The 22,211-nt window shown below is 39.8% G+C and overlaps 1 protein-coding gene and 1 non-coding gene across 3 annotated transcripts; one reads left to right on the forward strand and one right to left on the reverse strand.

Moving 5' to 3' along the window:
• Positions 1 to 1,021: 1,021 nt before the first annotated feature.
• On the forward strand, positions 1,022 to 7,510 carry trib2 (tribbles pseudokinase 2). Of its 2 annotated transcripts, XM_047150788.2 has the most exons (4): positions 1,022 to 1,671; positions 1,957 to 2,319; positions 3,494 to 3,786; positions 5,426 to 7,510. In XM_047150788.2, exons 2-4 carry the CDS (start codon positions 2,044 to 2,046, stop codon positions 5,895 to 5,897), a joined length of 1,041 nt encoding a protein of 346 aa, XP_047006744.1. In that variant the 5' UTR covers positions 1,022 to 1,671; positions 1,957 to 2,043; the 3' UTR covers positions 5,898 to 7,510.
• A 5,729-nt stretch (positions 7,511 to 13,239) lies between these two features.
• Positions 13,240 to 13,312, reverse strand: trnak-uuu (transfer RNA lysine (anticodon UUU)). Its single transcript has one exon. It is a non-coding gene; the product is annotated as a tRNA-Lys (tRNA).
• Between the last annotated feature and the right edge of the window lie 8,899 nt (positions 13,313 to 22,211).

Consider the following 22,211-nt stretch of genomic DNA (forward strand, 5'->3'; position numbering starts at 1 on the left):
GAGGTGCAAGGCAAACGTGCTAACCACTAAGCTGCTAAGCCAAGTTAATCACTCATGATTAAGCATTAAAAGGTGACTTGCCATTCAGTCATGTTATTTGCTTAACTGCTCCTTTGCAAGCAAGGAATTTTACATAACTGGAGACTGACAAATATTAATCAAATACCCCTTGTTTACTACATGAAAACCAAGTGTGACCACAATTCTCCCAAATATACCATTTCATCTTGTTTGAAATGTATGTCTCTTGTGGTTAGCACGTTCACCTCACACCTCCAGGGTCAGGGGTTCAATTCCCATCGTGGCCCTGTGTGTGTGCGGAGTTTGCATGCTCTCCCCGTGCTGCGGGGGTTGTCTAAAGTGTGTGAATGTGTATGTGATTGTGCCCTGCGATGGGTTGGCACCCTGTCCAGGGTCTACCCTGCCTTGTGCCCCATGCTCCCTGGGATTTCCTCCAGGCTCCAGGTTTCCCCATGACCCTGAAGGCAGGCTAAGCGGTATACAAAATGGACTTTCTCTTCGTCATACTGCTGATGATTGGATTTTGATTGTTCATATTAGAACAACCCGGTGCCACCCCAAAATAATGTTCCCCATGAAATACATTCTGCTGTATGTGTGAGCAACCTGTACAGGATTAATGATTGACAGGAGTGGTCAAATGCAGATGTGAAGAGCTTCACAGTGCACTCAAGTTACAATACACTTGCAGTGCATGCATATTTCACACAGTGTAGACAGATTTAACGTTTGTTCCTTTTAAGATTATAATCATTTCACACACATACATATTTAAGCCTACTAGCAAGCAGCTTGCAATTTGATAGCTCCCTACCCCGAATATAAGTGCAATACTTAGGACACATGTGATGGCTTCTTCAGGTTATGTAGTGTCCAATAGAGACGCGTATGGGATTCGGCCTCCGACAGGACGCCCAATCAGAGAGATCCGCGGGTGTGACGTAAGTAAGAGGGGCGGGTCGGAAGCAGCTCACTGGTTGTGTGTGCGGAGCAACCCGAGATCAGCCAGTCACCTCCTGTATGTGTATGTGTGTGTGAGCGAGAGAGAGTGAGTGAGGGAGGGAGTGTGTATGTGTGGCTGACCTCGCACTGAATGGACTGGGATTCTCAGCCACGTAAGTAGTTAGTACACCGCGGGAGATGATGCCTTGCTGAAATAAGGGATAGGCCTGGGAAAGTCGGCCATCCCTTTTTCTTCTCCAGCATCACAAGCAATCGTCGCCAGATCCCGACCATTCCGCAAGAGAAGAGGACATCGACTCCCGACCACACACACGCACGCACGCACGCACGCACCATTAGACATAAAGAGTTTTTTGCGCTGCTCGGGTCGGTTCGTTTAGCGCGTGCAGCAGATGGCGTGCAGAGCTGCGTGGAAATGAGCAGTGCACGACGGAGGCCGCTGAATGGAAACGGAGCCCTTTCTCAGGAAAGCCGACACCACTGACCGGTTAGCACGTTAGCCGAGGCATTTCTACTAGCCAGCAGCACTCGGGGCATTTAAACACTGCTCTCTTGAATTTGGGGGAGGAGGGGGGGGGACTTCAGAAACACCGTTTTCCTCCATCTTTGCACTGTGCAGCTAAATCAGAAAATTCATCCACAAGTCTGTATCCGAGCTCAGGCGTACAAGTCATAGCAGAAAACAGGGTAACTTTTTGTTGATTGTTTTTTGTAAATCGTTGTTGCACGTGGGATATTATATTAATATTCGCAAAGCAAGACCAAGCTTATTGCAGCACTATTTTTTTTCTTTTCTTTTTTTTCTTTTTTTTTTGATTGCACGATTGTCAGAGCTGATTGAGACATTGTGCAGCTGCTAATCGACTGGATGTGTGTGTGTGTGGTGCGCTGCGCTGTGATGGTGTATAGCAAGTGAGTCAGATCAAAAGGTTTTTTTTTCTCTCTCTCTCTCTTTTTGTTGCGCAAGTTTAGTTTTTCCACAGACTAGGCATTCTTGTCCAGATCCCCCCCTCTCCAAGTCTCGCACCTTGCTTTAGGATAAACCTCCATCTAACACTCATGAACATACAGCGCTCCAATCCCATCAACATCGCACGGTATGGGAGAGCGAGGCACAAAGTGCATGAATTGGAGGAGCTGTCTTGTCTACAACAGAGGACTCCGGAGCCGAATCAGAGCTTTAGTCCTAATCTAGGCTCCCCGAGTCCTCCAGAGAGCCCGGACTCCACACACCGAGTGTCCTGTATCGGGAATTACCTCTTACTGGAGCCGCTGGAGGGAGACCGCGTGTTCCGGGCCGTGCACTTACACAGCGGGGAAGAGCTCGTGTGCAAGGTAAAAGCAAGCGCGCGCGCGTGCCACGTCCTAACCTGCACACTGACTTTACATACTGTTATGGAAAACTGTATAGCGCTGATTATCACTATGCATATTATCGCTACTACTGTATATGAGGCACAGCACTATTTGAATCTACTGTAGCACGCAGTTTGGGTCAAAGCACAACGATAGGATCCATATTGAGCAGTGTATATGGCGAACAAGGGCACGCAGGGTCACCAAGCTTAAATGATCAGCATTCCCCCCCATCCCTTGAAACTTGACTTGAAATCTGATTTTTTTTTGGGTGCAAACTGAATGCTCACGTGACCCTTCGTTCATAGTTCCTCTATAGTTCCTGATACTCATGGGACATACTTAAAGCTCCAGTGATCATGTAGAGCATAGGAGTGCTAGATCTTTCAGATCTAAAGAAAACGCCGTCTTGTTGGCAAACGGGTAAACCCGAGCGTTACCATGGTGTTCTGCCCTGTGATCAGCCGTGCTCGTACATTGTGTGCCCAGAGTACATGTGCTTTGTTGTGAAAGCCCGTTTTAACAAGGAGGAATCGCTGACTAGCAGCAGTATAGATGTTTCTAATTATTAAGCCGACTGTGCATGTGGGTGCATTAGGAATAAAAATCAATTGTCACCATTTTTTGCAGGTGGCATGACACGACAGGTTAAAAGTGCATAAAGTGGGAGAGGCGTGCGTGCGTGCGTGCGTGCGTGTGTGTGGGAGGACCAAAGGTTCATTCATCTGGGCAACAAGCCAGATGACGCTGCTTATACCTTGATAAGATTGAAGGTTCCGATGGCCGCCGTCGGTGTGCTATATTTACCCCACCTCCCTTTTATGTGCCTGTTACTAAGCAACATCAAAGATCAGTGTCTGTTTTGGAGTCTTAAATTTGCTGCAGAGGTGTATGCTTTGCCTTCCGATGGCGCAGGGGTTGCAGTCCTTTTGTCTCTGATCCCCCTCCATTGTCTTACAAAGTGGAGGCTTTCTTTTCTCTTTTTTTTTTTTTAAAGTGGAGGACAGGAGAAATCTATAAGACCAATAATCCAGGGGTATAAGAGGCTCTTAGAACAGTAACTTTGCACAACTACCCAATTTCCTTGGAATCAATGACCGTGTCTAATTGAATACAAACCGTTTCCTTCTCTCTTTTTTTTTTCCCCTCCCAGGTGTTCGATATCAGCCGATATCAAGAATCATTAGCTGCCTACTTTGTACTGGGTGCTCATCAGAACATCAACCAAATAGTAGAGATCCTCCTTGGAGACACGCGGGCGTACGTGTTCTTCGAGAGGAGCCATGGAGACATGCACTCGTTTGTCCGCACTTGCAAGAAGTTGCGGGAGGAAGAGGCTGCCAGACTCTTCTATCAGATAGTGTCCGCCGTGGCACACTGCCACGACAACGGCCTGGTTCTCAGAGACCTCAAGCTGAGGAAGTTCGTCTTTAATAATGAGGAAAGGTAAAGAGAAAATTTTTTTTTAAAAACAGAGAGAGAGTGAAAGACATGCTGTCGTGTTTTCAGGCTTAATCATTAATATGCATTAGATGCACATGAGAATGCACAGTTTAGGGTTTTTTTTTTGTCATCTGTACTTTTCCTGTTCTGTACCTTTGTGTCCTAATATACTTTAGAGCTTCCTCTAATATTGCACAGGCATAATGAGTGTCAGATAATAAAACCAGAGCACCACTAAGGCAAATTAGGAGTGTACAGTGTAGCCTGACCATGTGCCTCACCTCTAAAATTAGGCTGATGTCATAGCACTGTGTTTGACTTTGGGGCAGTCTTCCTATTTAAGCTATGATAGTAGCACATTCAGCCAAATGAATCACCTCAGCTAGTTTTCCTGTGGCTCAGCACATGGAAAGGGGAGTCATTGTGGCTACAGTTTTAAATGTGAGCTCACTGGCCTTAACATTCCCATTTACTGTAATTTGGGATGCTATATCCATGCCTCCTTAATGACTGATGGCATACTAACATGAAAGATTTTGCCAGAGGTAGGTGCTTGTACCCTGGCCTGAAATGAAACACCACATATGCACCCAGATGGGAACAGGCACAAGCAGCCAGTGAGAACTTGATTAGGCACAGAGCTGTGCTGGGTTCCTGACCAGCATCATGACCATGTTAGTGGGCGTTTGAAACCTCGAGCTGTTACACATAAGAGTCTGGTTTCCCAATGGATTAAGTCTAGTTTTTGGAATAAATTGCGGTGCTAGTGGTGAATCACCATTGTTGTTTTGTTTTTTGTTTTTTTAAAGCGTGCTTAATCTGTGCCTGGAAAACTGGCCCTTGTGTTTATGTGCAGTCCGGTACTTATTGAAATGGCTCTACATGTTTCGCCTTAGTGTCTTTTTCAGACTCAGCATGTGTGTGTGGTTTTTTTTTTTTTTTCTTCCTTCTTTACTTTTCTTTTTTCTTTCCATTCTGCGTTAGAGGTGTGAGTCATGAACACTGCATGTTAGTCGAGGGTTATTTTGAGCAGGCAGCTGAACAGAAACAGAGCTAGAGGTCAAAAGGTGCATGCTCTGTACAGTACAGCAGCTTGTTGGAGGTCAAGTAGCCTTGACGTCTGATCTGTACGTTAAGATGCAAAGACAACCAGAATAAGTTTTTCAGTTTTGGTTATGGAACGGAAACGCTTATTTATGATTTTTATTCTGTTTTTGTGCATCATTACTCTAGGGGAAATCCAGGGATTTCCTTATTTATGTATGTGGATGTACTCACCCCAATGAGGAATGCATGTTTCCTTGTTCTATTGTTGTTGTTGTACTTTTTAAGGCTTACTTGCATGATTCTTGAAATCCCATGAATCTTGCTCTTAAATAAAAAATTTAAATGGAAAGATTATTTTCTTGAGCGAGGTGTCCTCCTCCTCCCATACCAATGAAGACCATCCAGGGGGTGGTGATTTTTTTTTTTTATTACTTTGTACCATCATGTGGATGTATAATGAAATGTTGCGCTGTGATTACAAAACTATCATCTTTAAATGATTGTAAGCTTTAAAGGAAAAATGTAAGTGGATGAAGAATTCTGGGAAGAATTTGAAAATGCTTTTCTTTTTTTTTTTCCTTTCTGTGTATAACAGGAGCCTTGTTAAGTTGGAGAGTTTAGAAGATACATACCTCCTGAAGGGAAGCGATGACACTCTCTCAGACAAACATGGCTGCCCTGCTTACGTAAGCCCGGAGATCCTCAATGCCAGTGGCAGCTACTCTGGCAAAGCGGCAGACGTGTGGAGTCTGGGCGTCATGCTGTACACCATCCTTGTTGGCCGCTACCCTTTCCATGATGTTGAACCTGGCTCACTCTTCAGCAAGATCCGACGTGGCCACTTCAGCATCCCTGAGACGCTGACGCCCAAGGCACGCTGCTTGATCCGCAGCATCTTGCGGCGGGAGCCAGCCGAAAGGCTGACATCACGAGAAATTCTGGAGCATCCCTGGTTCCTGGCAGCCACTGTCCAGGCTGGCATCGCCTATGCCAGAGGAGAACGTGAAGCAGACCAGATGGTGCCCGAGGCCAACATGGAGGAAGATTTGGAGCAGTTCCTCAGCTGAGCAGCACAAAAAAAAAAGAAGAGAAAAAAAAAAAAAAAGACATTTTGCCACGTGTTTTAGATGACAGAATGCACTCATGAAACAGCGTTTATCCTTATCTCCCATTCCATGGAGAAAACCTGGGAAGGTCTGGCTTGATGGTGTGGAACACCTTCAGCAAGAGCTTCTGGGCAAATGTTAATGTTCAGTAATGTAGCAAGACTTATAACTATCTTTAGGTTGAGTTTTCTTTTTTTATTTTCAGTGGTGCTCATGGGGTGTACAAGTCATATTAAGCTACAGAAAACATGACGGCACAGGAGACCTCAGCCAAGGAGAACAACACCAACATCAAGCAAACTGCAACCACTCCTGTTCTGATTTATCACAGTAGACAACATTGTCTCCACGTATTGAACTTTAAAAGCATTTTTTGGCTGCGTTTGCATATTTATTCATTATGGTTTTTTTTTGTTTTGTTTTGTTTTGTTTTTTTAAGTATATTACTTACACCATTCTGCTCTTTCATAGCCTTATAGGCCAATACTATAACATGTATGTGGCGGCTGTCAGTAGAATTACAATATAAGTTTGCAAATTCTCTTTTTAGGCTTGATCCTCCTTCCAAATGTGTATTTGCGTTTCTCTCATTTGTGTAAGACTGCATTAACTCAGCTTTTTGTGTTGCATTAAGCTATTCTTTCTAAATTGTTATTGCTGCTTATTTCTCCTCTAGCCTGAACTGAACCTCTTTGAGCCTTGAGACGTGAGGGGCGCTTGGCCCACCTAGGCCAAGCGAATGGTCCATTCCATCTCTGTAAACTAGCATCTATTTAATTTTATTTTCATTCTTCTGCTGAAATGAAAGAGTTTTTAATTTAAAGTAACAACTACTATATTTAAATATATTTGCAGGATTTTCTTTATACCTTAGTTTCTGTTTCCACAAATATTGTAGGCAATACTCTTGACACAGGACAGTTTTGATGTTGGCATTACAGACTGTCCCAAGGTTTAGAATAAACCATCTAACTTAAGTGCCAGTATTTGTGCCCCACACCACCAATGCCGATTACATCCCTTCTCTTTTTACTTAGGATTTCGCTTTTAACACCTTGTTAAATAATGTTACTACGACTACACTGTCTCCAGTACCTCATGTTAACTTTTCTACTGCCTGCCTAGGTTCTGTGAAATGATCATCTTCTAAATAGGTACATGTGGACATGTTTTGTGGTATATCAATGTTACTTCAAATTGTGATCTCTAGTTAATGGCATGTACCCTTTTGAATGCTATAGCCTAGCAGGAGGGCTGGGGAAGTTGTTTTTCCCTTTTGTTTCGTAAAGTAAATCCTTGCAAATTCTATTTTTTAACTGCTAGGAGTTTTAAGTTGCCTCTGTAAAAGCATTAGGTTTATAAGTATATTTTTTTTAAATGAAAAAAAATATGCTTTCAGGTAGAATGAATTGGCCACATTAGTTGGTGATGAGTGAAGGACTTTTTGTTTTTTTTTTCTTTTGAAGGGGTGGGGGGCATGCATGGTGGGATATCTGCCTCAGATGCTCTGATTGTAATGTAACTGATTTTGGTGTTTTGTCCAAATTTATTCAGTAAATAAAATGTGACCTGCACACTGAAAAGTATATTATTTTACCATTTACCATTGGAAAAATGTCACCAGACTGTCCAGTTTTGATGTTCCCATGCCCACTGTAGCATCAGATTCCTGCACTTGGCTAACAGGAATGGAATCCAGTATGATCATCTGCTGTTGTATTTCGTTTGCCTTGAGGATTGATGTGGTGTGCCTTCTGAGATGTTTTTCTGCTCAACATAGGTGTAAAAAACAGCTTTTTGAGTTACTGTAGTCTTCCTGTCTGGCCATACTCAAACCAGCACCAACAACCATGCCAAAGTCACTAACATCACAGTTTTCCCATTCTGATGTTTGATGTGAACATGAACTGAAACTCTTGACCTGTATCTGCTTTATTTTATGCATTCCACTGCTGCCATGTGAGTCGTTGACTGGGTAATTTCATGAATGTGCAGGGGTACAAGAGTTGATATATGCCTGAGTTGATAAAGGACCCAACAGCATGTTACCACAAAACTTGCTGTATTTTCCAAGAAAATCATTCAATACAAGCCTTTTGCTTTAAATCATAATATGAAGGATTTTTGTTCCAACACTAGTAGATCTCATTGGTCTGGTTGCTGCTGGGTATGCCTGAAGATCAAGATTTTAAAGCATACACATTGGGATGGTTTTATGTAATCTGCAGGTGGGAAAAGCCTGGGGCATCAATCTCTCACCACCAGATGTGCATTAGGATGTTCCGTATGTGGGATTGCAGAAGAACATAAGGCATTTGAAAAGAGGAGCTTGCAGTACATATCCACTGTGAGCAAGTGTTTTGTCAAAACAAACTGAAACCAACTTTACTGGAACCACAGAGCTATGAGAGAAAGAATCATAGCATAACACCCATGCTCACTGGTTAAAAGACCTGAAATAATTCAATCTGACAGAACAGTCACCATCACCACCAGCTTTTCAGCAACAAGTGGGCAGCAACTTACAACTGACATGATCCATGCCTACTGGCTACGGAAATTCACCCATGACAAGCCATGCATTGTACTTCCGGGCCTTTAGTACACCCTATGCCACTATAGAAATAATGATTAATCTTGAATAACAATGGTCAAAATAAATTCCAGACCCATGTTCTGTTATAAAATGGTTTAAAGTAAAAAGAGGACAGTGGCTTTCTACATATGAATCACTACTAATGAAAATAATTTAATGGCCAGCTGAAAGGTTCATTGTTATTCTCATAGGTAAGTTGAAACATTCACTTGCTTTTAACAGTTGTTAAGTATCTTAAAATTAGCTCAATTGACAACAAACCTGCAACCAAATCTGCCTGTTTTCCCTCTGCAGTAGCAGAATTTATTTTGAACACAAAAGTTCTTTAGATGTTTGTTGATCTACTTCCTAAATATTGGAACTAAAATGACTTTCCACACACTTGAGTGCCTCACAAAATGGTCCTTCCCAATATAAATCATGACTGTAATGTTGGGGGATACAACTAGACTGTAAATACATAGACACCATCCTGAAAAAAAAATCCCGATAATCTTTAATAAAAATTTGACTTGCTATGGTCAAAACTGTATTATGCTTTGTATTGCATTTGTTAGGTGCTCGCAGGGCCACATGATTTTGTGCGCAAGGTAAATGACTAGTGACTGCTCATTAGGTCGTACAAGTTTTGCTGCAGAACAAAAAGTCCATAGGGTGGAGTCAGACCTGATCTAGCTCCTCCTACCTGGGCAGAGTCCACCCAAAAGTCCAGTGGGTGGAGTCTTTTAGGCTGGTGTTTATTGTGTTGTTTCATTTTGTACAGCATTGTGTGGGTTAGGGTTAAGGGTTAGGAGTTAGGATTAGGGGTTAGAGTTAGGCTCATCAGAGGAGATGTCAGAGGATCCGATCAAGCTCCATACCCTGGACATTTGGTTCTACAGTGATGATTATTTCAATTTTGTGGCTGTTGAAGCTGCTCTGCTCCATGCTGCCCCATAGTGGGTTGGGCAGGTAATTGTTCTGCACTTTGTGGTTGTGCTAGGTGGTTGCACAGTTTCATTATGCTTTTAAGTTGTTCCACTTCCCACGGTTGTGTCTTGCTCACACAACATGCAGAATCAAATCCCACGCCAAAGGGTGAGACATCCTCTCCACACTCCTTCACAAGTAGATGTTTTGTTTTAGCAGAGGTTGCTAAAGTTACACTCATTTAGTTAAATTTAGTTATATAGTCATGCTCATGCAGTTTACAGTGCAAGTCAAATTTTTATTCAAACATAAAGCCGGGGATCAAAACCGTATGTTTGCTTCCCCTCTAATAAATGTGCAGGTGCAGATGCTCCACTTACGCCATTCTTCAGGTCCCAGTGGTAGAGTGCTATCTGATATGCTAATGAGTAAATTACCTAGCTATACACCATCCAGAACCATGGTATGTTATGTTCTTGCTGATGCTTCTTCCTTTTTTTTTTTTAAACGAATTAGTCCATAATGCTCAGATCTGCACACACTTAAAAAAAAAAAAAAAACATTTTTTTTTTATAGCTGTTAACCACTTTGACATTTTTTTTTAAATGGGAAATGGTGACAATCACATTTCACCTCTTCATATTTAGGGTCCACTGCACTCCACTGGCATTCGTTCATATTTTATTTTTGAAAAAGTAAAAATATTAAAACGTTATTTAAGACAAATCTAGACACCTGTGCTAAAATATGCTAGCATATGGTAGTATGCTCATGCTTGCAAGCTTTCTGTGAATAATAACTTCATTGTTCAAAGTGAGGACTGACCGATGTCTCTGAAAATGGATGCTGGGAATTCCAGTTACAGATTACTGACGGATATAAATACAATGTCCTGCTAAAATGCTGTAGCTGAGAGAATGCTCCTATAAACCTACTGTGGTTTGCCATTTATTGTTTGTCATTAAGCAAACATTTTGATGAAAAATAAAAATTTCCCTTGATAGATTTAAAATAATGAAACCTTAAAGGCATCCAAACCAAGGTTTCCTTAAGATTATTTAAGTATGTACAGTATGTTTTTAGTATTTTGATTAATATTTTGGTGAAATCTGGCAGACGTAGGTCAGTAGTTGGTGCTATAGAAAAAGAAGTGCTTGCGGCTATGTATATTTACAATAGAACGGTTCTCTAGGTGAAAGGTTTATGTTTGTCTTAAATGCCTGTTGAATCTGTCTCAGACTCTTAGACCATTTGTTATAATTACATCACAACTCCAAAGCCAACATCAAACAGCACCTCAGTGCCCAGCACCCCAACTCCCTGCGCCAACAGTGTACCTGTGTGCATACCACTATTTGGGGTCACGTGTTTCCTTGTTGGCTGAGGGGATCATGTGGCTTTTTTATGCACCAATGGATTAAAAAGTGGAAGAGTGTATACCAAGTGAGGGAGCCAGCTTTTAGCTATATTTACAGTTTTACTGACGACTTTTTTACTTTTCTTAGACTGTTCTACATCCATCAAACTTGATAGATATTGTTATGATATAACTATGACTTTTATATAATCATTGTGAATCCACACACACACACACACACAAATATAAGGATGATTGATTCTGAAGTGATCATGACTGTCCCCTACCCCTGCAAAATCTACACCCTCCAAGGTAATATAAGTAGCGAGTATAATGGTAGTCATTGATTGAAGGGACCAATATATACTTGCTGTTACTCCGAATAATTAGCTCATCAGAATTTCATAGTTAGCCTACTCTTTTGCATTACTTAATGAGTACACATATTGAGTACACTTTTAGAATAATTATTATGATTATAACCACCAGTATTAAGGCCTTGCATCCTTATGTAACTTATTATATGACCATATGTGCACAATTAACGCAGGAATGCAATTACTCCTGTGAATTCCTCACCTGTATCATATTCCCATTCCTTCCATTTGTCCAGAGATTATTGTTAGACATATGGAGTGCAATTAAGTGTAACATGTGAAGAGCTTTAATTTTCACTTCACATGCACACAAACACACACCTTCTGTCAGGTTTAGGACTTTGTTTCCATCAGTGTTGTTTAAATCAGGAATAAATCTAATGAATAATGTGAACATAAAGTGTACAATTTTATTTTGTACTTTCCCGGATTGGTCTTTTGCACTTTTTAATCAGCAGTGAGAAGCCTTGTAGAAATGCCTCACTCAGAGTCAATACTGCCACCTGCTGTTCACTTCATTTTTCTGTTAATTCCTGATATACCATGGACCAAGCGGTGGTACTGTATGATAATCAGCCAGTCCAATATCACTTTTATTTATTTGTTTGTTTGTTTGTTCTACACAATTATTATGTATCCCCTTGAATTTAAATCTTACATACATATAAGCACTGAGAAAGTCTGTTTCAAATGGAAAAATGTTAAGTTGGGAAACAAATTTGACCTGAATATGATGGGGTAGGGGGAAGAAAGAAAGAAAAAAAGAGAAAACAGTTTTTTCTTCAAAATCGCACGTAAACTTTATTTATGAATTTTAATTATATATTTTTTAAGTTTTAACTGCCAGCCAATCATCATCCAGTATGGACATAGGAAGGACAGAACATACTCGGCTTCCATGTTCAGCATCCATGTTCTTTCTGGAGGAGAAAGTACTGTAAGTTTTAGCTGTAGATGTTTTATAAGTGCTCAATGAGAGTAAGGAAAGTAAGTGTACTAAACCTGTACAGTGTATGTCCCCTCTAATCACTGCTTTTATATTCTGTACATGTTCTGGCACATTAGAAAATCTTTAGTACAGTGCCCAGCTGTCTGAGACCAGATATCATTAGCATTAAACGCCCTGCCTATTTAACTGTGATCAAAACCAGGTTACTATTATTATCCACGGTTGCCAGGTTTTCCCCAAAACTGAGCATTAAAAAAGATAGAACCCAGCCAGTTTCAAAACAACGACATAAAACCGCGATGTGTTCAGTAATGTCGCCAAGTCTTTACAGTCTTTTCAGTGAAAAGTAGACAAAACGCATTCAAGAAGTCGCTAGGGGGCGCCAAATGCAGGCATGAATCATTTATTATATTCGTTACATATTCACTGATGTTTTGAAACTGAAACAGTAACATCCTCTGATGCTGAGGAGGAAAACAAGGCGTGTAAATGTCTGTATGAGTTCCAAGTTACATGAACATGATATGAGCAGAGCATAAGGACTGATAACGCACTCTACATGGCTCTGTAGCAGCTAAACCCATACAATTCAATTCAATTTGTATTTGTATAGCGCTTTTAACAATAGACATTGTCTCAAAGCAGCTTTACAGAAACATATAAGTGATAGCTTAGTTGACTAGTCACACTAAACTAACCTAGTCTTGTCTCGTCCATTGTTCGTTTTATATTTTATTAATTTTTTTATTATTTTCTGTTAATTCTACAAACAATGATAACGCTCGAGGAAAATTTTACGATAAATCAAATTTTTGTCCAGTTTTCACATTTTTAAGCAATTATGCAAGAAAAAAAACATGGAAACTGGAATCTATTTAGAAGTATGTTTTATAGTTTTGGATGGATTGATGAACATTGCAAAATAGCAGTTTTCCTCTCTAAGCTTTTGATTATCATGTCGACTACATCTAGCTCATATTTAGAGCTAATACTAATAATCGCATCCTAACATCATTTATAGAATATCAGACTACACTGTGTTTACCTGTGAAATAAGCATTAGTATGGACATTGTTTCGGTAACGCTAGATCAACTCGGCAACAAATAGCAGCTTCGCCCGAACAGGGACTTGAACCCTGGACCCTCAGATTAAAAGTCTGATGCTCTACCGACTGAGCTATCCGGGCTCTATTAGTGGTCATTTAACTTTTTAGCCTTAATCCATATTGATTTATATTTAGTTCTTCAGCTCTTAAAGGTTTTCCAGTTGTTTTGGGATAAACTACTACAGTGTTTTTTCCATCAGAAAGGGATCCAATTAGACCCGATTTTGAGAAGGGAAGAGCCTTTTATTTTCCCAATAAACCAAAAGAACTCAAAAAAACCACTTTTGTAAAAGTGTGTAGTGCAAACATCATAACGAAATGTGGTATGCGACAAAAAAATAAAACAAACAAACAAGCAAGACCCTCTCCAAAAAATCCCTTCTCTCTGGTACACAGCATGTATCTAGGTTCAATTTGATACCAAATGTTTTTTTATATATATATTACTATTGTTGTTTTTTCTTAATTAAAATTATTTTATTTTATAATTATTTTTTTAAAGCGCCATATATTGAGTGTTTTTCGGGTTATTTATTTATTTATTTGTATCTTACAGTGAGGGAGAATGGGTTTGGATAATAATGGTTATTCTGCCCTCTAGTGGACAGCCTTGCAATGATGTGAAAACTCACACAGATCCTAAAATGTACAGCCCAGTGGTTCTGTCACTTCCTGGTACCTTTCTGTCCTGCTCTAATCTGCTTCATGATCTTCGTGATCAGGTTCAGGTGGGACTACCTGTGGAGGACAGTGACTTCCCAAGACAGCAGCAGGCAGGTTGTATTTAACCCTTTAGTTTAAAATGATCTGTTACTAAAAGTGGAGCAATATTAAATGACTTAACAACTTTTCTATTATTAAACTTTGACTGTGAGTTTTGCTTTTATATATCACAGAGATTATGTTCTGCTCATTTTGCCCCGAGGGTAACATGAGGTAAAATAAAAATGAGTGGTTGAGTGGATAGTTTTATAGTGTTTTCCAACCTAGAAACCCTTTTAATATGCTAGAAATCATTAAGGAAGCACTGAAATACCCTTATCTAATAATAACAAATCTAGTAAATAGAGTTGAGTGTATAGAACATAAGGGTAAAGTCTATAAACTGGTGGCCAGAGCACCAATGAACATGGCTACTGGTTACAATTAATCTGTCTCAACTGTCTTTTCTTTGCTGCAAGCTGAACCGACGTAACAGAGTCTTTCTGATCACACGTACACAGATGGAGTACGCAGTATTTCCTGTCCTATTTGTAAATAGAGGAAGCTTTAATTTTATATAGGGTATGGTGCACGCACTGACATCACCCTGATGTGAAAAATGTGACGGCTACACAAATAACATGCACCTGGAGTTCAGGACTATTGTATTGTACAGTAGTGTATGGTGGTCCATTCACTTGGTAATGCACACTGGACTAAAAGTGCAATGCTATAAACACCTCAATAAAACCAGCGAACAATGATTCATTCTGCTATGAGAGCTTTTAAAATTCACACAGCCTTCAGAATATAGAAATAAGTCAGAGTTAGTGTTAATCCATAGCAGTGTATGGAATTAGTGTTAATTTCAATGGTACTAAATGTGGCCTGTGTTGGCTGAATGAATGCTTGATCACACAATTTAATGATGTTTGCTGAGCTCAGAACCATTTGGAGGCTCTAAGAGCACAGCAGGCCATAACTGCTGGTTATGGTATGATGATGATCCTTTCCTGCTGCTGTAGTCTCTCCATGGTTATTTATCTTTCTTTTTTTTCCACTTGACTCCTTCCTGGTGCCAGAATAGAAGCTGCTCAAACTGAATCCAGGATGCCAGCGAGTGCTAACCTTTCATTTATTAACACACCTCTTTCAGATCCAGATAAAGGGTGATTTGATCCATCACTATACTGAAGATCACAATGCATTCTGGGGAAGTTCTGCTACTCAAGTCAGTATTTATGTTGATTTGGTCCCTTTAAAGAGGTCATCTAACAAACTTGAGTTGAGACTATTGAAATGGCTCTTAAGATGCAACAGAGATTACTCCAAAGGTTGGAGGAGAGCGCAAGTAATCAAGTGTGTGTTAAAAAATAATGGAAGGGTGGATGTTGGAGAGCAGAGAAGTGGTCTCTCCAAGTCTGTATTTATAAACAGAGGGGATTTCCGCCAGGTTTTCATTCCTTTTTCCAGTCTGTACTTCTGGTCTTGCAATTAAAACTATTTCTGCTTGAGCCCTTCAGTATTTCCCATATGATCTTGTCATGTAATTATTTGTCCTAATTTTTGACATAAATTTGACTAACTATGCAACATTCACAGCTGAATATTGACCAACAGATGAGCCAATTGTCTAATTACTAATGTTGTTTTTTTATTATTATTATTTATCTGTCAGGATGGACTTTAACCTCATAGTCACCATTTGCATAGATTACAAACTCAGTGTCACTGTTGAATTATCTACAGACTTCACTTTATATAACCGTTATGTATCCCACCACTCACTTTAACCAGTTAAACTGTACTAGTACTAACAATCATTTCAGCAGTCATTCCAGTCTCAACCAGTAGATGGCATACAGAAATATTAATCAAAGAAATAACACTCAAGTTGCAAGATAATGGACCTACTGGAGTCTGACAGAGATTTCAAGGGATTTCATTTTAAAAGAAGTTCATAGCAGGCTTTTAGACAAATTATCTTTTTGCTGGACGTTATTAAATGGCACACAAAATGGTTTAAAAGGAAATGGAAAAACGAATATTTAAATGATTAATACTAAGTGTCCCACACACACACACGCACACACATTAAAAAGTGAATTGCTTAAATGTGTATTTAATTGCATATTGAGTAAGTGTAAATGGAGTGCAATCAGTTCTTACAACTGAATATATTTCTATATGTTTCTGTTCTTTATATTCCTACACACTCTCATATTAACTATAGTCCACAAAACCTAGTGCTGCACTGAAATGAAATTATGACTTGCAGTATAATGCACCCCTAATGTATTCTCAGTGTATTCCTATACAGTGAAGCTAACTAACTGCTTCACCATATCTACAGCAGACATTTTGGCTGCTGTGGCTTTGTTTTTGCCTCTCAAGTGGTCAATTATATGGTCAGTGAACAGTATTATTGAGGCCTCATGATGACAGTAAATTGGTGAGAGAGAATGTGTGTGCTGTCTTAGCCCTCTCACACCCTTTTGTCAATACCCAATTATCCTCCCTGTTGCCTCTTCTCACTGATGGCGAATTCTGAAAATAGCAATGTGGAGCATTGTCTCCTAATTGCAGCTAACACTACTCACTTGCCGTATTGATCATATATTAGAGGCTCCTCCTACGCTGGAGAGGCTTCCTGGAGCCAGGGTGAGGATTAGGGGTTGTCTAGTCCATTCTCCAATCACCGTCACAAAAGACTTCCATTAGTGTGCATTCACATGACGCTTTTTGGAATGTATCCTTAAGGAACACACTGAGGGCCTTATGCGCTAGACAGATGGACTCCTTGGCTTTTTAGTTCAGGTCTTCTGAGAATCAGATTTATCAGAAGCCCAAGCTCAGAGGTTCCCATTTAATATGGTTAATATTTTCTGTGCTTGCACAATATAGTTGCTTTTTTTTTTTTTTAAACATTCCGAAATGTGTTGCTTTCCCACTGTTTGGTTTATACTGGAGTGCACTTTGATGAGACTAGTATCTTTCCTTCAGTACTTAAGTTTCATATGCACCTAATGTAGCACATATTGTTATAAACCTTAAGGCATTCATTTGAACTATAATGTGTCCGACAAATCAAGAGTCCTAGAAATTAGATTGTGAAGCCATTTCTGTAATTACTAGTGCTCAGCACCATAATAGCATGGTCTCTAATAATGCATTCCTCTGAAGGACTCTTTGATTCAATCAGGAGGTTAACTTTAAATAAGCAATTCACTCCCTCAGTGCACTGTACTGTTAGGACTCAGGATTCAATCCCAGAGGGGCCATGTGCAAGCCACAACTGACCAGTTTCATTGGAAAGGGTTGGGTGTAGGGTCTATCAGCATCCCTGTGCTATATACAGGACCAACCTGCTACTCTACAACACTGCAGGGTTTTCTTTTCCGTAGAAGGGCTTAGGTGCAGCACCGCAGCAACTAAGTGTTTTTGCAGAGCAGCTTAAGCTGAATGAATGTAAGAAGGCATTTATTTTCATTAAACCTCAAACATGTTATTTGCTGAAATTAATAGCCGTTTGAATGATTACAGACTATCAATAGACTTTTTGACTAGTACAATAAGTGTTGCCTTTCTTTCACAATCAGTATAGCTTTCTTACACAAATATTGTAAGGATAAGGGTAAAAAAACAACATGAAAACATAAAATAACTTAAAATATCCTTCAAATAATTTCAAACCACCCAACCACCACCGCCCGGAACAAAATCAGCACCTAAGCTCTCTGAAAAAATAGGGAAAACCCTGCACTGTATGCCTATTTTAGCTAAATGTGATGACTGGTTTCATCAAATGAGACAACATGCACTGGTCTTTTCGTTCTCTGACTGATGTAATACTGTAATGTGATGTAAACTTACTAGAATTCACAAAGATCCCACTCCCACTATGCTTTTGAAACCAGTACAAGGCTTTGTGTATTAAAAACTCTGATAGCAACTATTTTCATAGACATTCATGCCGTTATCATAATTATCTTGTCCTAAATATGCTGATATGATGCTGTGCTTCATGAGGAAATCATGTTCCCAAATACAAAGTAAATAAATACACTAACAAAGTAAGTAAATATGCATTAAGCTAATATTCATTATCTGTCATTAATAGTCTGCTTTCATTTTTGTTTCTGAACTGGCACGCCTCATTGCTCTCAGCTACTGAATGCTGATAAGCCTAATTTCCAGGCTCACAGCAAGGAGTCTGAAAGACAAGAAGGGATGTTATGCTTCTTGGCAATGTATTCCTTCTGCCTCATCACTCAGTTGCCAATATGTATTCAAGGTGACTTAGATATTTTACCATCTATTTATGGAGTTGAACATAGAAACACATCAAATGTTTAAACTGAGGAAATGTACCGTTTTAAGGAAAAAATAAGGTAAGTTTTAATTTGATGGCCGCAACACGCCCCAGAAACATTTACTTCTCCAGACATTTGTTGCCCCGTCCCAAATTTTTTCAGACGTGTTGTGGCCATCAAATTCAAAATTACCTTATTTTTTCTTCTTGAAATGGTACATTTATTCAGTTTAAACATTTGATATGTTTTCTATGTTCTATTGTGAATAACACATGGGTTTCTGTGATTTGCAAATCCTTGCGTTCTGTTTTTATTTACATTTTACACAGCGTCCCAACTTTTTCGGAACTGGGATTATAATTAGTTGCGCTTGACACAACTGTAGGGTCTGACTCAAGGACACAGAATGTTGCCTGTGTAATAAGCTCAAAACTGCTTATTAGATCTATAAAATCGGAGAAGTACTGGGCTTGGGAGAGGATACCTTTAAAAGGTACCTACATGCAAGTCCCTTGCTCATGCACAGAGCTTCAGTGTGGGAAAAGTGCCATGTGAGCAGGTGAGCAGCTCAGCCTCGACATTCCCCAGTGACCAATTATCCCGAGCTGTTTGTCCACATGAGGGAATGGCCTGTGCTCATGTGGGGGTCAGCAATTTAGGTGTTGTTTGGATCTTTCTCTTTCCCAGATGTACAGGGTTTCCTAAGGCTACATACAGGATGCCTAATCTATTGGATTTGGAAATAAAACATAATTTCCCTTTAAAGGTTTTCCGTCTGATACCTAGGCAGAGGAGAAACTCACACCCTCTGCATGCATAACCGCAGACAAGACCTCACTCTGTGGTAAAGCCATAGAATACCTGCCAGGGTCAGGTGTAAAAACATGTTCAGGTCAGTCGAAGCTCAGCAGAATGCAAGGTATTGCATCCCCTAGGCCCCTGGAGCTCTCCAAACCTCACTGAGCTGAATATATATACATAAACTTTAAAGGATGCAACTGAACCACAAGGCAATGGTAAAGATCTGCTCCCAAGGTGGTAAATTAGAGACTGATGGAAAATTAACATACTTAATTCATAAGAAGCTACCTTCCGTATTTAACATTCTGCAATGTATTATATATGCGCCATACGGGTTTAGTATAGGTTACTAATAGGAGCTCACTGAATATGGCCAGTGGGTAGGTCTGACATAATTACTGTATAATTATTTGAGCTAATTGTGATAGTTTGTGTGGTTTGAGATTAACCATTAGATTCTGTTAGATACATGTTTTCATATAAATATATGTATTCAGCCAAGGAAAAAATATTGACAACCACATGGTTTACCTATACATAATCAGACCTCTGCATCATAACATTTTAATATTTTTTTCTTGGCCATAAATTTTGATCTGTGAACTATTTTGGCTATATTTAGAGAAGTTGTACAGTAAGTTAGTATCTATCATTAAAAATACTAGATAACAAGCATATTTGTTTAGCAATTGTCAAAAAAAATGTCTGAAATGGGTTAGCATGTTCACCTCACACCTCCAGGGTCAGGGGTTCGATTCCCACAGTGGCCCTGTGTGTGTGGAGTTTACATGTGGGGGTTTCCTCTGGGCACTCCGGTTTCCTCCCCGAGTCCAAAGACATGCATGGTAGGTGGATTGGCGTTTCCAAAGTGTCCGTAGTGTATGAATGGGTGTGTGAGTGTGTATGTGATTGTGCCCTGTGATGGATTGGCACCTTGTCCAGGGTGTACCCTGCCTTGTACCCGATGCTCCCTGGGATAGGCTCCAGGTTTCCCCGTGACCCTGAGAAGGATAAGTGGTATAGAAGATTATTTATTATTATTATTAATTATTAATAAAAAAAAAGGGGGGGGGGTATATTCAGAAGTCTGTATTTTTAATGGGTTTTAAAGACATCTTGCAAAAGGGGGGCCTTGCTCAAATGTTAATGCCATTTGGGGGGCCTTGTTCTGGAAAAGTTTGGGAACCCCTGCTCTAAGCTATGTGTGTGCGTGCATTGTCTCATGTTCATCCATTCAGCAGTGAAGGTTAGGAATCACTTCACTATAATTTTGACATACTGAGAGAGAGTCTCATATTATATATGAGCCTCATGTTTTCAAACATATTCGTTTTGTTCTTCTTTTCTGAATTGTTCGATACCAATACCCTACCAATGCCCTTTAGTCACGACTCACCAATGTCTGTTTTATCCGTGTTATAGTTCAGGTTGCTAATAAATTGAAAATGCAGTGACCTTTTCACATGTAAATAACACGGGCCTTTTATGCACTCAGATTTCATTTAACACTGGTGATGTCATGAGTAAGAGAAAGGGAACAGATATAAGGTAGTATTTTTACTGGCAAGAAAAGACAAGTAAGTTGAGGAGTAGTTTAGAAAGCAAGGACTTGCAGAGAGTTCCTCAGGGGCAGGGGCTCAAATGTAAAAAAGAAAGAAAGCAAAAAGGGCAAAGACATGTCCAAAGACATGCATGGTAGTCTAATTGGTGTGTCTAAAGTGTCCGTAGTGTATGAAGGGGTGTGTGTGTGTGTATGTGATTGTGTGCCCTGCGATGGATTGGCACCCTGTCCAGGGTGTACCCCGCCTTTCGCCCGATGCTCCCTGGGATAGTCTCCAGGTTTCCCCGTGACCCTGAAAACGATAAGCGGTATAGAAGATGGATGGATGGATGAATCCAAAGAATCTTTAAAAGAAAATTGAAACATTATGAAATAAAACAAAACCAGAAACGACAGTATTACCATCCTCAAATGCAGTGACCCACCTACTGAATGTCACTAACTGTAAAGTCAGTAAAACTATTAATTTCACAATTACATTTACATTTGGCAGCAGCACTCTGATTTCCATAAAACTGCAGCACTGCTTGATGAACTGGCTTTTTAGTCTCAGAGCTTCTCATTTTTTTGTCTTCTAAATTTCATTTTAAAAAGATAAATTGAGATTTCAATGATCTTATATCACAATTTTTTTCCATATCACTTAGGCTACAGGACTAAATTTACCATATTAGTTAACAAGGGGCAAGTTATTATATGTATATTTTATAACTATATTTGTGATCTTGAAAAGTGGGCTCATTATTATTCTGTGCTGCGACTCTGCAGCTCCTGCTGAATGGAGCAGACGCTTTCAATTTATAGCGTCCGTTGAACGGTCTCCAACTGAACTAAATGGTTTTTATTTTTATAAAATAGCAAATGACATTGGGGCGGTGCTGGGGGGGGGCAAGGGCAATCGGTGTATGGCTGAACAGAACACTGTGTACCACCGACTATCACTCATATGATGCCACCGACTATCACACACATGATGCCTTTTTTGCAACTATCTGTTGCAACTATCTTTACAACTATCTGTCTCATGTTAGCACACTTTTTTTTTCACCCATGTTGATAAGTAAGCTGTCCCTTTCGCTGTCAATTTCTTCAGTTTTTCTTTAATTTCTTTAAGGCATTGTGCCTTTACTGACTATATAACATACATATAATATAACAGGGTCACTTGCATGTCTGGAAATGTAATGAACTTAAGTAGTTAGTACTTACCAACACATTCCCTCTCAATCAATTTGAAAACTCCCGTCGATAAGCATATACAATGCTGCTAATATTACGAAAAGGTTATCAGAAGAGCTAGAGGTTTCAGCATACCTGTCTGCCTGTTGAAGCAAGATGGATCGTGATTGCATCATGAGACTATCTGACTGCAGACTCGAGTCGGACAAATAAATTGGAAAATTCTCTGACTTTCTTGTGATTCATTTGCTACTGTTGTGTGCACGCTCTCGTCTTAATTCGAATTCAAACGCTTTTTACATAATATAATTGTTTATTAATTAATGCTGAGAGGGGCACTTTTAAATCATTTAGAAAAAGGGCAGGGGCTCGAGCCACCCGAGTGCCCCCCTCCAGTGTCCTGCACATCCCTGCCAGAAAGTAC

This window comes from Ictalurus punctatus, chromosome 25, assembly GCF_001660625.3.
Source record: "Ictalurus punctatus breed USDA103 chromosome 25, Coco_2.0, whole genome shotgun sequence".
NCBI classification, from domain to species: Eukaryota; Metazoa; Chordata; class Actinopteri; order Siluriformes; family Ictaluridae; genus Ictalurus; species Ictalurus punctatus.